General features: G+C 40.8%; 1 protein-coding gene across 4 annotated transcripts in view; it reads left to right on the top strand.

Moving 5' to 3' along the window:
* Nucleotides 1–14921, top strand: part of dst (dystonin) — a 182712-nt gene that overhangs the window by 149248 nt on the left and 18543 nt on the right. For 3 of the 4 annotated variants that reach the window (XM_064933862.1, XM_064933863.1, XM_064933861.1), the window contains 10 exons: nt 762–935; nt 1548–1703; nt 2549–2746; nt 4028–4156; nt 4925–5095; nt 7783–7938; nt 8306–8512; nt 9118–9237; nt 13018–13187; nt 13470–13629. In XM_064933862.1, the coding sequence (XP_064789934.1) occupies nt 762–935; nt 1548–1703; nt 2549–2746; nt 4028–4156; nt 4925–5095; nt 7783–7938; nt 8306–8512; nt 9118–9237; nt 13018–13187; nt 13470–13629 (1641 nt within the window). Of the gene's footprint in view, nt 1–761; nt 949–1547; nt 1704–2548; nt 2747–4027; nt 4157–4924; nt 5096–7782; nt 7939–8305; nt 8513–9117; nt 9238–13017; nt 13188–13469; nt 13630–14921 lie in introns of those variants that run through there. The other variant, XR_010451380.1, reaches the window with a different exon arrangement.

Below are 14921 nucleotides of genomic sequence, written 5' to 3'. Positions count from 1 at the left end.
TGGAGGGCACGGGCCCACCCACTGGGGAGCCAGGCCCAGCCAATTGGAATGAGCTTTTCCCCACAAAAGGGCTTTATTACAGACAGAAATTATCCTCAGCACCCCCCTCAAACGATCAGGTAGGTGAAGAAGCCAGATGTGGAGGTCCTGGGTTGGCGTGGTTACACGTCGTTGTGAGGCCAGATGAACGTACTGCCAAATTCTCTAAAACAATTTTGGAGGTAGCTTATTGTAGAGAAATTAACATTACTCTGGTAACAGCTCTGGTGGACATTCCTGCATTCAGCATGCCAATTGCACGCTCCCTCGAAACTTGAGTCATCTGTGGCATTGTGTTGTGGGACAAAACTGCACATTTTGAAGTGGCCTTTTATTGTCCCCAGCACAAGGTGCAGCTGTGTAATGATCATGCTGTTTAATCAGCTTCTTGATATGCCACACCTGTCAGGTGTATGGATTATCTTGGCAAAGGAGAAATGCTCACTAACAGGGATGTAAACAAATTTGTGCACACATTTTTGCGAAATAAGCTTTTTGTGCGTATGGAACATTTTTGGGATTTTTCAGCTCATGAAACATGGGACCAACACTTTACATGTTGCATTTATATTTATCACTTTACATGTTGCATACATTATCAATGAGCACTACTTCACTGTGAGAGGTTGGAAGGGTCAGATGTTTCATTTTTTCCAGATAATAGCCCTGTAGTTATATTGACAGGTTCCCTTGACAATCCCTTGTGTGGCGTGGTGTTTCAGGAGTTCAAAGGTGAGGCGTATCAGCTGCAGATCGAGATGGAGCGTCTGAACCACCAGGCGGGCCTACTGCTGAAGAAGGTGACGGAGGAGTACGACCGCTGTGCCATCCAAGAGCCCATGACCGAGCTCAAAATGCTCTGGGACAACCTGGATGAAAATATCATCAACAGACAGGTGGGTCAGACAGGTGGGTCAGACAGGGGCTGGAGGTTTACTATAGTAGGGTGAGGGAAGGGGGTGATTGAAAATAGCAGAACCTTATAAGTATAATTCAATACTATTTCTAGAGTGTGTGCTATACTTAAGACATTTGCCTTATTTTGTATAGACACCGGCTGGAATGCGGTTTTAACCAATTAACGTCCAGGATTAGACCCACCCGTTGTATAAACGCAGTTATAAATTGGGTGGTTAGAGCCCTGAATGCTGATTGGCTGACAGCCGTGGTATATCAGACCGTATACCACAGGTATGATAAAATATTTATTTTTACTGCTCTAATTGCTTTGGTAACCAGTTTATAATAGCAATAAGGCACCTCGGGAGTTATGTCATGCCTTAGAACAGCCCTTAGCCGAGGTATATTGGCCATATACCACACTCCCTCTGGCTGTATTGCTTAATCAGAACCTTTTAAAGACAATGAACAGTGTACTGTTTCTCTAACTGGAAAAGGCCCCTTTCCCTCTCATTCCCATAAAACAAGACTGATTATGGGTCAGTTCACATGAGGAGGGTTTTCATGTGACTCTTGTATGAACTTGTGTTTGTCCTGATTGTGTGCAGCACAAACTAGAGGGAGCGCTGTTGGCTCTGGGGCAGTTCCAGCATGCGCTGGATGAGCTTCTGGCCTGGATGAGCAACACGGAAGAGCTGCTTAATGAGCAGAGGAAGGCTGCAGGAGACCCCAAAGCCATTGAGATCGAGCTCGCCAAGCACCACGTAAGACATATCTCCCCTTGTTCGTATAAAGTGTTATTTCAGTATTTTTTCATGCAACTGCAATAACTGCAGAGCAGCTTGACGTGACCCTTTCATGACCTCTTGACCCTCATAACCTTTTGGATTAACCACAACAACAAACATCAAAGTTCAACCCTACACAGTCCGCATACACGACACTGTACAACATGCATTATAAGCATATACAAATCTGCCCAGACCACAGTCTTTCAAATGCATTTGATCTATTTCACTTCCCTCCAAAAGCCCCTATAATTTATAATCTATCTGACACCTTAATGGCTGTGTGTATTTTGAGCCATCATCCACAGACAGTGGAAAATGTAAGTTATGTGGGTCTGACCAGTCTGGTTGAGGACCACCATGCAGGAATTGAATCCACCATGCAGCAGATTTATCTAGTCTTCTCCTTCCCATTACTAAACGTATGTCCCATAAGAGTTTAGCAGATTATACCATATTTGAACTTAACCATTAGAATAAATAGACAGTCAGAGATACTTATGTCACGTTCACGTCAAGGCCGAAACTTGGGACCTCTGAATTAAAATGAACGTTAGTTATTTGCATAGAGCTTCCTATTGGTTGATTCTGATACTTCCCAAGTGGGAAACTCAGGTATCATCCATCTACAAGGAGTAAGCAAGTCGGATATTTCAGAGTTTCCGACATGACGTGAACACGGCATTAATATGGAGTAGACACTATCACTCTTTTTAGCATTTTTTTTGTCCAGTTTAGTGCTGTCTGATCTTTGGGCCTTGTTTATTTAATTGATCTCACTGGCCTAGTGTTTAACCATCCCTGTACTGTGATGTGTCCAGGTCCTCCAGAACGATGTGCTGGCCCATAAGACCACGGTGGAGGTGGTCAATAAGGCTGGTACTGACCTGGTGGATTCCACCTCTGGAGAGGAAGCCTCTGGACTGCAGAGCAAACTGGAGAATCTCACCCAGCGCTGGAAGAACATCCTGGAGAAGACAGAGCAGAGGAGACACCAGCTGGACGGTGCTCTGCTTCAGGTATACAGTATCAGTCAAAAGTTTGGACACCTACTCATTCAAGGGTTTTTCTTTATTTGAACTATTTTCTACATTGTACAAAAATAGTGAAGACATCAAAACTATGAAATAACGCACTGTATGTAGGATCCTAATATGATTACTCTTATGTTGCTGAGAATTTTCAGATGAGCTTTGTGGTTTACATAAATTCACTGAAAACCCACACTAACACACTGTATTGCACTTTTCATGTAGACTACTTTTGGCCAGCTAATAATATAACCACAAATCAAGCAGCATTTTGTACTAAACATTCAAATCATGTTGCTGCAGGATTATTTTGCTGTGGCAATATAGGTCAAATTAAGATCCTACATCTGTACCTCATATTCATATTCAGTCTGCCTCACCCCTTCACCATACCCAGCTGCCATATGGAATCTGGCACCATAATGACTCATATCTGAAACTGAAGATATGATTGATGTTCTCTGCTGGATTGTATTACTGTTGTTTTTCACAAATTCATAAAGAAGGTTTTAGGGTAGTGGGAGTATGAGGTACAGAGAAATAATGTAAGCCCTCCACCTCCTGCCTCCCCTTTCCTAACCCAGCTATAGGTGCTCTTATTCATAGCTTTGACATTTAGGGGAATGCTTTGATGTAAGGTGTCGAAGGAGTGATGTAAGGAATATGAATGACCAAGGGTTGTTATTAAGTAAATTTCTACTATTACTAATGGTTTTATGGCCAGGAATAAATCATGTTTTAAGAGTATGAAATAAACTTTCTGAATCGTAAGCCCTCTTGATTTTTAGAGAGGGTTTCGAAAGGGTTGCCAAAAATGAAATCAATGTTTTTTCCAATAATGTTTCCCTTTAGTACACAGTAAACCTACAAAGCTCTGTCAGAAGCATTTTACGGACAAAAGTGGATTTCCAAAACAAACATACTGTACAATGAATATGTAAAACATGGTGCGTAGACAACATTGTAACATTGAGTGCAGACATTGTTACATTATCTGGTTCAAATGGGGAATTTAAATTAATGAAAACAATTAGAAGGAAATAAGCCATGCTGGTTTCAGGCAATTAAACATGGAATATGTTCATTGATTAAACTGTTCACAGACACCATCGTTCACTCTGTCAAATAACCTCAGACCAAACCATGTTTGGCCATTAATGTATCTGAGGAATTAATAACTTCTCATAACATTCCCCTTTCCCACCCTTGAATTCCACACAATACGTCTATGAGGTCCATTGTTCTGACTCAGGCTGTATTGTGTTGCAGGCCCAAGGTTTCCATGGCGAGATGGAAGACATGCAGCAGTGGCTGAAAGACACAGAGCGTCAGCTGTTAGCATCAAAGGCTGTGGGAGGCTTACCAGACACGGCCCGCGAGCAGCTTAACGCCCATCTGGTATGTATTTAACCATATAAAAGGCCTCATACAGATGGCAGGCTTGTAAGGGTGCAACTCAGGCCTTGTCGGCAGTTTCTTTCTGAAGTGTGAAGTGTGAAAATTAAATGATGTTGCGAAATGTACGATAATGTGTCCTACTCTTTAAAGCCCCCAAAGAAATTATACAAATGATACAAATGGATTAAACCCTGACTGTGCTCAGAGAATGTTGGGAGGGGACATGCTCTTCTGTTTTGTTCTTGTTTGCCTTTCCTCTGATAGTGAGAGTGTCTGGGTTATCCTATGAATGCTCCATTCTGGGACTTCCATTTAGCATTATGGGAACCAAAACAGGAGATTGTTTAGAAAAAATATATATTATAAGACTCTGAACTTACTTGGGATTTGAAGGTTTGAATTTGCTTGTGGAAAAGCTTGGCTATGTTTGTCCTTAGTACTCTCATTCTTTCATCATGTTTGGACTTGATTTGGATTATATTAGCTTACAAAACACTGGCAGAATGACAACAATAAAAGTATACTGGACTTAGTGTCCAAATTCCATTAATTTGACATGTAAAACAGTAGTGTCAGTGCTATTATTTAAGCAATAAGGCACAAGAGGCCGTGCTATGTGCTGAATACAGTCACAGGTAAATGGCATGACTTTAGGTGTGTCTTTGACAGCCAATCAGCATCCAGGATCCAAACAACTCATTTATAATGGACACTAATACTAACAGCAGACATATGTTCTAAGCCCCTCATGTTTTTGGTCTCCTGCAGGAGTTATGTTCTACATTAGAGGCCAAGGAGGAGCTCTACCAGCAGCTGATGAACAAAGGTCAGCAGCTGCTCACCATGACCCCCTCCGACCAGGACAGCAACACAGAGCAGGACCTCAGGAACCTGCAGGACAAGAGGGAGTCGGTACAGGTCAAGGTGGCTGAGAGAAAGGTAGGGAGTGTAAAGCGACATGGAGCAGCGTTGTTGGGCTAAGATGGGATGAATCAAGTGTTCCCTTTCAGAATGGGCCATCATTCCTAGCTCTGCTCAGACTTCCTGCATAAATTGGTTTCAATTGGAAATGCTAATTTGAGAAGCCCTGGATGTTTGGGATTATTTGGGGGCCATTGTGCTCCGTCTAATAAATTATCTAGGGAAACCCTGGCTAGAATGGGTCACACCCGACCAAGTGTTCTGAACTTGTCTGATGATTCATAATGTTGAGATTTATTATATCCCCTGTGGGACATTACTGCTCAGCATTTGTTCCCTTCCATACCCTGTACTCTACTGTACATTTTAAACCTATAATCCATGAGGTGGTAATAACTGCTGTACAGCAGATAAGGTTGGCAAGCACATAGGATGTGGTCACCCAGCAGATCAGATCTCTACTGGGAAGTGCCTGACTCATCAGTCATTAGTCATCATGGAACAGTCCTCTTATCTTCAGAGACATTCTAATGAACAGCTGAAACGTTGAATGGGACGTAAAGGGAATGCTGGAGTTGGATGTGGGTTTGTTCCTAACTCAGTCAAGTCTCTTAATCAAATAGTCTCGGGTTGTTGGTGGCAGGTGCAGCCAATTCAGCTGCCCTGCGCACCATTAGGCAAACTGTTGCCATTTCATGTGTCTGAAGGTACAAACTCTGGCTTCCTGGTGGGCCTAGAGAGGAAATCAAGTGCACTATAGGTCTACCGCTGGCCAATCAGATTTCTCAGATGACCGAGTCTGTAATAACCTAGCAGGCATAAAAGAAAGCTATGGAAAAATGTATACTATGAGATTTCAAAACATTTAAAACCATGACTAGAGAGAGACTGTCAACGAATACAGAAAATAGCTGCTGTTTTTATGAGTGAGTTTAAGTTCTTACTCATTACTGTCCACACTTTTCTATTCAACACTTTTATAAGCCATAAAATACGCGTTCTTCCTATTTCCACACAGCGCTACAACAAGCACTGCAGCAGTAATGAATGAGTAGGAATGTGTATATATAGGCTTGCGTTGTTGTTATTATTAGCGGCTTGGGTATTTTTTAATATCAAGGAATATTTCACTTTCTCTGTTTATAGGAGTAACAACATGAATTTGTGAATGAGGCAGAAATAATGTGGTGCGACTCGAGTTTCGTCATCAGCTGGAAGATGGTGTCCTTTTTTGGTCAGTGTCAGTGGAGGAAAGGGAGAGCGGAGGGATGTTGAGAGACAGACGCTCAGTCTGCTGCTCTCCCCTTCGCTGAGACTGACCATCAGATGCAGGCATCATCAGCCCAGTAAAATAAAAAGCAAATTATTTAAACGTATGTTCACTCAGCTGTGCCTCACAAGTAATACACCAATGGATCTATTACCGTTGTGATCATATAGCCTACCTCAAATTTTGAAATATATATTTTTTAAATGTCTGAACAACAATGCATTGGCAGGTAAATTCAAGCAAAGCCAGTATGTGGTGATAATGTGTTGGGCCTATAGCTTACTGCACAAACCTCATTGTTACAGTACTGTTTTTAATTGGTTAATGTTGCATAGGCTTACGTTTTTTAAGTCACATTAATAAAAAATCAGAGCGGTAGATCTCGGCATTTTATACTCAGAAAGTGATCTTGACTCAGAAAAGGTTGGTGACCACTGAACTATAGTGTACTGTACTGTACTGTATGCCATGCATACTCTACGACTTAACTCACTGCAGTTTCTAAGCATTTTGCTAGCTTGTCAAGATAGCACACTTCATTCAGAATTAAAGCTAAATTAACCAACATGGAGAAAGAGACATCACTGTATACCGGAGACAGTACTTACTTGCCATTAGGCTTGTAATGACTGTAATGTTATTTCCCCATTGTTTATCGTGATGAGGATATAGCATTAGCTGTACTCTTTTGCTTGCCTGGCAAAGGCAAAACTCATCCTCCCTGTTGGACCGACCACACTGAATACATCTGTTTGATTCAATCAAAGGCTAATTGATGCTATTTTTATAACTGTAGAGGATGCATCGTTTTGATAGCTCATCCTCTTTCCTTGAACTAGTCCAGAGATGCTGACTTCCTCTGCCTAAACAGAGGTCAGTCATGTTTGGACCAATTGCAATCATTACCTAATGCTGTGGCAACAAATGAACAAACAACCTGTGTGTGTTTTTTGGTGTGTGTGTGTGTGTCTGTATGGACGTGTTTAACTATTCTTGTGGGGACCAGAACAAACATTTGACCAACTGGTGACATTTTGTTCGTCCCCACGAGGTCAAATGCTATTTCAAGGGGTTTAGGGTTAAGGTTAGAATTAGTGTTAGGGTTAGAATTACATTAAGGGTTAGGGTTAGGAGCTAGGGTTAGTTTTAGCGTTAGGAGCTAGGGTTATGGTTAAGGTTAGGTTTTTTGGGTTAAGGTTAGAGTAAGAGTAGGGGTTAGGGAAAATAGGATTTTGAAAGGGACTGAATTGTGTGTCCCCACAAGGTTAGTTGTACAATACTTTGTGTGTGTGTCTGTGTGTGTCTGTGTGTGTGTATTTGCTAGGCAAACTTGTCTGTCAGTTTGCATATATGTGTGTGCACATCCGTGTGTGAATGTTTGTGTCAGTAGGAAGAATGCTGTTTCTCAGGTGGCTTTGTTGTCTCTGTGCTTCAGGTGAAACTGGAGGAGGCCTTGACTCTGGCCACAGAGTTCCATAACTCTCTCCAGGACTTCATCAACTGGCTGACCCAAGCTGAACAGACTCTCACTATGTCCTCTCCTGCCTCCCTCATCCTGGAAAACATCATGTTCCAGATAGATGAGCACAAGGTATGTGTCGGTGTGAAGACTATTAACATAACACATCGATTTACATGTTGATAGGTTTTTGATGATTTGTCATTTCAGTGTTCAGTAGTATCTAATTATTAACTAAACAGCCTCCTATCTTGATTTAATTTGTATTAATGATGTCAATAGCACAAACAATTGATGGGCTTAGGTTCCATGGTCGAGACAGCTTGCAGTGCAAGCAGGCCAACCACGACTCCACAAGGCCATTTGACTCTCATCCAGAACTCTGCTCATTAGTCAAGTGAACATTCTACTTACAAAAATGGTATAAAAAAAGATCAACTCCGCTGTGTAACACTATTTTAACATTTGTCATGATCCTCTGATGTGTGTGTATTGGCAGGTGTTTGTGACGGAGGTGAACTCCCACAGGGAGCAGATCGTTGAGCTGGATAAGACAGGGACCCACCTGAAGTACTTTAGCCAGAAGCAGGATGTGGTGCTGATCAAGAACCTGCTGATCAGTGTGCAGGGCCGCTGGGAGAAGGTGGTGCAGAGGTCTGTGGAGAGGGGCCGTCTGCTGGATGATGCCAGGAAGAGGGCCAAACAGGTACAGCACCTTGGGTACACTTGATGTACTACACAGTTGGTACAGTATTACACGGTGCCTAAACTGATATGCTAGGAGTCAGCATTCTAGCAACACTGAAGTGGGATATGAAATTGATGTAAGTCGAAAAAAATAAGTGAGAGAGAGAGAGAGAGAGTCATAGTGGAAGGAGAGATGGAGAGAAAGGGAGGGAGAGAGGGGGTGAGCGAGAGGGTGACAGAGGAAGTTAGACAGGTGGACTGTAGTAGACGTCATCATCTTTCCACATAACTAGGCAATAGGCATTTTTAGAAAAACAGAGAAGTGAGGTCACTAACGAGGTGTGAGGTCAAATACCATACAGTACATTAATGCTTTGCAGACAAAAGTTGACTCGACGATGTGTCACAACTACATTATGGTGCTTATTATCGCAGGAAAGCTGTATCAGTATTACAGGGAATCTGGTGTTACAAACTGGCCTCAGAGCTCTTTCATTAGTATGAACCCATCACTTTTCTAGGCGCTGAAAGTAGACTCATCCAAACATAGAACAATAAATCAAAGGAAGTCATATATCACAGTGCGGTTTACACAAGCCTCATTTGCTACATCTCTCCCCTCAGTTCCACGAAACCTGGAACAAGCTGACGGAATGGTTGGACGAGTCGGAGAAGGCCTTGGACTCGGAGCTGGAAATCGCCAACGACCCTGACAAGATCAAGATGCAGCTGGCCCAGCACAAGGTAACTGAACCTCATTGAATCCTTTTCCTTGAGGGGGGGGGGGTTTAATGAAAGAGTTGGCAGACCCCTCCGATAGTCAGACTTTTATGAAGGAGAGTCATTTAGCACAGCAAACGTCTGCAGCAGCACCATAGTCATTTATCAAAACTGTGATTTTCAAACGCAGCTGTCTAAAACCACAGTTTTGTGGTGGGTTTTTATAGTGGAACATACAAAGAGAAATCTAACACTGTTTTACTATAAAAGCCATTTTAGGGTATGGGATTTATACATTATTGCCCCCAAAATAGTATGACATTGTTTTTTAAACTCAATGTTAAATTCAAACCTCCCTACCATCATATCTAAACCAATATGACACCAATCTCTATAAATATTGGCAAATATGCTTGATTGGAGGTACACAACACACTCCCCACCTCTCGTCATGAGCCGTTACCAAGAACCACAAACCTAATTTTTTAACAGGATTGTTAGCAATTGAGTTTTCAGAGTATTTTCTGTGCCTACCTATTTTAAATTCTAGATGATGGATTGAAACGAGGCTATAGTGTCCATAAGGTGACCATTGGACTTAATATATTTTGTATTGACTAAGTTTGTAGGTGCAACAGTTTTTATTACATTTCTAATTTATTGCTCTCACATGCTCATTTCTGTCCATTAAGAACCAATGATGTGCTACCTTTTCGTAAAATTTTGACAATGCTAACATATTTTTCGCCGAATCTCAGAGTTCTATCTAACTGGGTCAAGCAACAGTACTTTTTGTACATAGTCCTCCCATTTTAGTATTGAGACAAATTCACTTATGTCTATTAAAGAAGTAAAAAGTGAAGTATTTGGTCCCATATTCATAGCACGCAATGACTATATCAAGCTTGTGACACTACAAATTTCAGATTATTTTGTGCCCGATAGAAATTGATGATAAGTAATGTATTGTGTCATTTTAGAGTCACTTTTATTGTAAATAAGAATATAATATGTTTAGAAACACTTCTGCATTAATTAATGTGGATGCTACCATGATTATGGATAATTCTGAATGAATCATGAATAATGACGAGTGAGAAAGTTACAGATGCACAATATCATACCCCTCCAAAAATGCTAACCTCCCATGTTATTGTAATGGTGAGAGGTTAGCATTTCTTGGAAGTATGATATTTGTGTGTCTGTAACTTTCTCACTCATCGGTATTCACAATTCATTCAGGATTATCTGTAATGATGGTAGCATCCACATTAAAATGTTGTACAAAAAGTACATGTAATTTCTAAACGGTTCACCCGATATAGATGAAAATACCCTAAAGCTGACAGTCTGTACTTTAACCTCATAGTCATTGTATCATATAAAATCCAAAGTGCTAAAGTACAGAGGCAAAACAACAAAAAATGTGTCACTCTCCCAATACTTTGGAGCTCACTGTTAATGGGGGTACAGTATAGTCTGTGGTTAATCAATAAATGCAAACAGATATTTTGATTCGCTAACGTTAGCGTGCTTGTCCAAATTCCAGTAGGTAGCCTCTTTAGCTAGCTAGCTAACACCAGTTATCTGAAAGCTAGGTAGCTATATTTGTTTATGGAAGGTTTGTTACACAAATAACTTCAGCCATTAGCTAGATAGCTAGAGCCAGACAACAACAGCTGACCTTGACACAGAAGCTAGCTAATGATAACAAGCTCACGTTCAAATGCCAGTCCTACATTTTTCTACAAAACATAGTTAGCACTGCGCTAGGGGTGGGGAAGAGGGCTAATACCCCCCAAAACCCGGATTATATAAATGTACAGTATAGGATGCATAACTCTGCAATGCTTTAGGCTAGAAACAAGCTACAAAAGGCACAAGAAAGACGTGGCTCTAGTGTACATGCCATTTTAATCCAAATTTGCGCTGACTGATCAACAGTGTCAAGTTACTTTTCAGTGTCTTCCCACAAATCGGAACCCAGTCTTTTTCAGACATTGAAAATACGTATATTCCCGGATGTTGAAATCAGGTTCCTTTTTGGTTTTCAATTAATTTTGAAAATACTTTCTCAACTTTTATTTTCTGTACTGAAATTTACTGCACTCTACTTTGCTCTGCTGCAGTGATTCTCAAACCTCTCCTTGGGCACCCACAGACGTTTCACATTTTGCTGAAGCTCTGAACTAGCTATTCAAGAGCTTGAGGATTAGTTGGGGCGGCAGTGTAGCCTAGTGGCTAGAGCGTTGGACTAGTAACTATGGATTTGGTCTTTTACCAAATAGGGCTATCTTCTGTATACCACCCCAACTTGTCACCACAATGTATACAATAAGGTCTATATCTAAACATACCTACAGCCTAATGTATGTACATTATGCTGTAGGTATTTTTGAGTGTTTTTGAGCTTATGTCATTGTTACACAGGTGTTCTAAAACTTTTGACCTGTAGTATATATAAACTTTTGACCTGTAGTATATATATACAGGTCAAAAGTAACAAACCTTCCATAAACAAATATAGCTACCTAGCTTTCAGATAACTGGTGTTAGCTAGCTAAAAAATATCTGTTTGCATTATATATATATATATATATATATATATATATATATATATATATATATATATATATATATATATATATATATATATATATATACTACAGGTCAAAAGTTTTAGAACACCTGTAGAACACTTACTGACAAGATTATGATTTATTTTTTCTAAATGACATGTATCGTAAAGTAAAGATTTAAGGAAATACAGGCAGGCACCACATTACTACAGGACAAAATAGCTTGCCCAATCAAGCGTGATTGTCTTGTAGGTATAAAAGCAAAGCTTGCTTTTATATAATAATATTAAAATCGTGGAATGGGATTAGTATGGTGTGTGAAGAATCCAAATGTTTAACTTGAATGCGGTACAAATCACATTATTGTGGGAACACTTCCTCTTAGAGTATGAATCTTAAGCAACCTGCATACATTTTGTTTGAAATACGATAGACCAGCATAGCTAATGAAGTAGGTCAAAGCTGTGTGCTGGAAAGCCTTGGTACTGTAGAGCATGGGTGGAGTAAGCATTGTGCTGTTCATGTGAAGTTCCTTTATTTTCTTTAATCTTCAGACCATTGCCTACTTCTCACTTAATACATTTTTTTTTTTATTATAGTATACAGTATTCATCAGTGCTTTAGGTGTCAGGGAGTAGGCTATTCAGTTGTCCTTGAGCTGTTGTGTGTGAGGCGCTTCTGCTAATCCTTTCATAATCCCTGGATGTACAGAATGTATTAGGGACGGCCCTGATTTTGGATACTTTTAATCCGTATGGATGAAAGACGCTTGAATTGTGACCCTTTGTTTTGGTTTCAGCCACTACAGAGTGTCCTTTATGAGCAAATAGGTCACACACGCCACTCACAAATTTCAATCCATGACAGAATGTAGACTGTAGCTTAGGGGGACAATCCTCTGTGAAGGAATCTACCTGTTAAATCATATGTAGTGCCTCAGAAATAACAGTTGTGGTTTCTCAATTGTGCTGCTGACGATCTGTCAATTCGTAACAAAACAGAAAGTGAGACCATGGTCAAATTGCTTATGCTACTGTTAAATTTCAGACATTTCACTGTTGACTGTGCAGCTGTCTAGTCTAAAATCTACAAGTTTCTCTTTGCCAGACACACTGTATAAACGTTGAACGGCTAGAAATGAGGCTAAAAACCAGCCACAGGCTGACTTGGATAGGATAAACTAGCCTATATAATGACCATGTCTCTCCACCATTGGTTCACGCAGGAGTTCCAGAAGGCGCTGGGGAGCAAACACTCGGTGTATGACACAACCAGTCGTACGGGACGTGCCCTGAAGGACAAGACGTCACTGCAGGACGACAACCAGAAGCTGGATGACATGCTGAGTGAACTGAGGGACAAGTGGGACACTGTCTGTGGCAAGTCAGTTGAGAGGTAAGAGGACATGACCTGCACATTGCTATGCATCGGACACATAATATGCATATTATTATATATTTTCATCCAATCTTGATAATGATGGATACTGAAACTGTGGTCTTTGTGAAGACTTATATACTGTGATTCAACTATAATTCCTTTCAAAGGCATATTGCCGCATTTGAGTGTTGCTGTCAAATCGTAATGATATTGCATATATAATAGAAAACAAAGATAGTTTCTGCTGTCAGGGGTCATTACGTATTTTCACAAATAATGATCTGTGTTTCCTCTCAGGCAAAACAAGCTTGAGGAGGCACTGCTGTTCTCTGGTCAGTTTACTGATGCCCTTCAGGCCCTGATTGACTGGCTGTACAGAGTGGAGCCTCAGCTGGCCGAGGACCAGCCAGTACATGGAGATATAGACCTGGTCCTTAATCTCATTGACAGTCACAAGGTAAAAAAAATTAACATTCGTAGAATAGATCTTTATTGTGCAGCCACAAGAGTCGTAGCCTTGGAGCAGTTTGGGGGATAAGTGCCTTGTTCAAGGGAACAATGGCAGTAGGTGCCTACTGGGCCTAAGCAAATGTATCTGACTTGATTCTAAAGCTCGAACATATCCTACCTATTTGTGTACCATGTAATAGGAGTCAAAATTCAGAAGCTACACTGTGTGTGGATTTGCTGTTCTCATTGTTCAGCATATTTTTTTCTCCTTCCTGTGGCTCACAGGCTAAATATATGAAATAGGATTATGGCCCCGAGAGCGGTAATTTTTTTCCCCCCATAAATGTTTGTCGGAAATGGAACTTGTGTTATGTGACAAAACACTGGTTTGAATTGGCAGAGACAAGAGATTGCTGAGGCACAGAGAAATAAAAGGTGCATGGCGCCTGGCAGGATATCTGAGTCACTGCGCTGAAGTAGATCAACAGTCAGAGCTTGGTTTAGTCACCCTCCATATATGTCCTTCAAATTCATCCAGATGACTTCATGGGGGTGCAGAAGCAAGGTTGGGGAGTAACATGTACAGTGCCTTGCAAAAGTATTTTTCCTATTTTGTTGCATTACAACCTCTAATTTAAATAGATTTTTATTTGGATTTCATGTAATGTACATACACAAAATAGTCCAAATTGGTGAAGTGAAATGAAAAAAAAATAACTTGTCAAATAATTATAAAAATAAATAAATGGAAAAGCTGTGCGTGCGTGCGTGCGTATCTATTCACCCCCTTTGCTATGAAGCCCCTAAATAAGATCTGGTGCAACCAATTACCTTCAGAAGTCACATAATTAGTTAAATGAAGTCCACCTGTGTGCAATCTAAGTGTCACATGATCTCAGTATGTATACACTTGTTCTGAAAGGCCCCAGAGTCTGCAACACCACCAAGCAAGCGGCACCATGAAGACCAAGGAGCTCTCCAAACAGGTCAGGGACAAAGTTGTGGAGAAGTACAGATCAGGGTTGTGTTATAAAAAAATCAACTTTGAACATCCCATGGAGCACCATTAAATCCATTTTTTTTTAAATGGAAAGAATATGGCACCACAACAAACCTGACAAGGGAGGGCCGCCCACCAAAACTCACGGACCAGGCAAGGAGGGCATTAATTAGAGAGGCAACAAAGAGACCAAAGATGACCCTGAAGGAGCTGCAAAGCTCCACAGCGGAGATTGGAGTATCTGTCCATAGGACCACTTTAAGCCAGAAAAAAAGCCCTTGCTTAAAGAAAAAAATAAG

This window comes from Oncorhynchus masou, chromosome 24, assembly GCF_036934945.1.
Source record: "Oncorhynchus masou masou isolate Uvic2021 chromosome 24, UVic_Omas_1.1, whole genome shotgun sequence".
Lineage (NCBI taxonomy): Eukaryota > Metazoa > Chordata > Actinopteri > Salmoniformes > Salmonidae > Oncorhynchus > Oncorhynchus masou.
The sequence above is the reverse complement of the archived record's forward strand: the minus strand, read 5'-3'. Positions and strand labels throughout refer to the sequence as shown.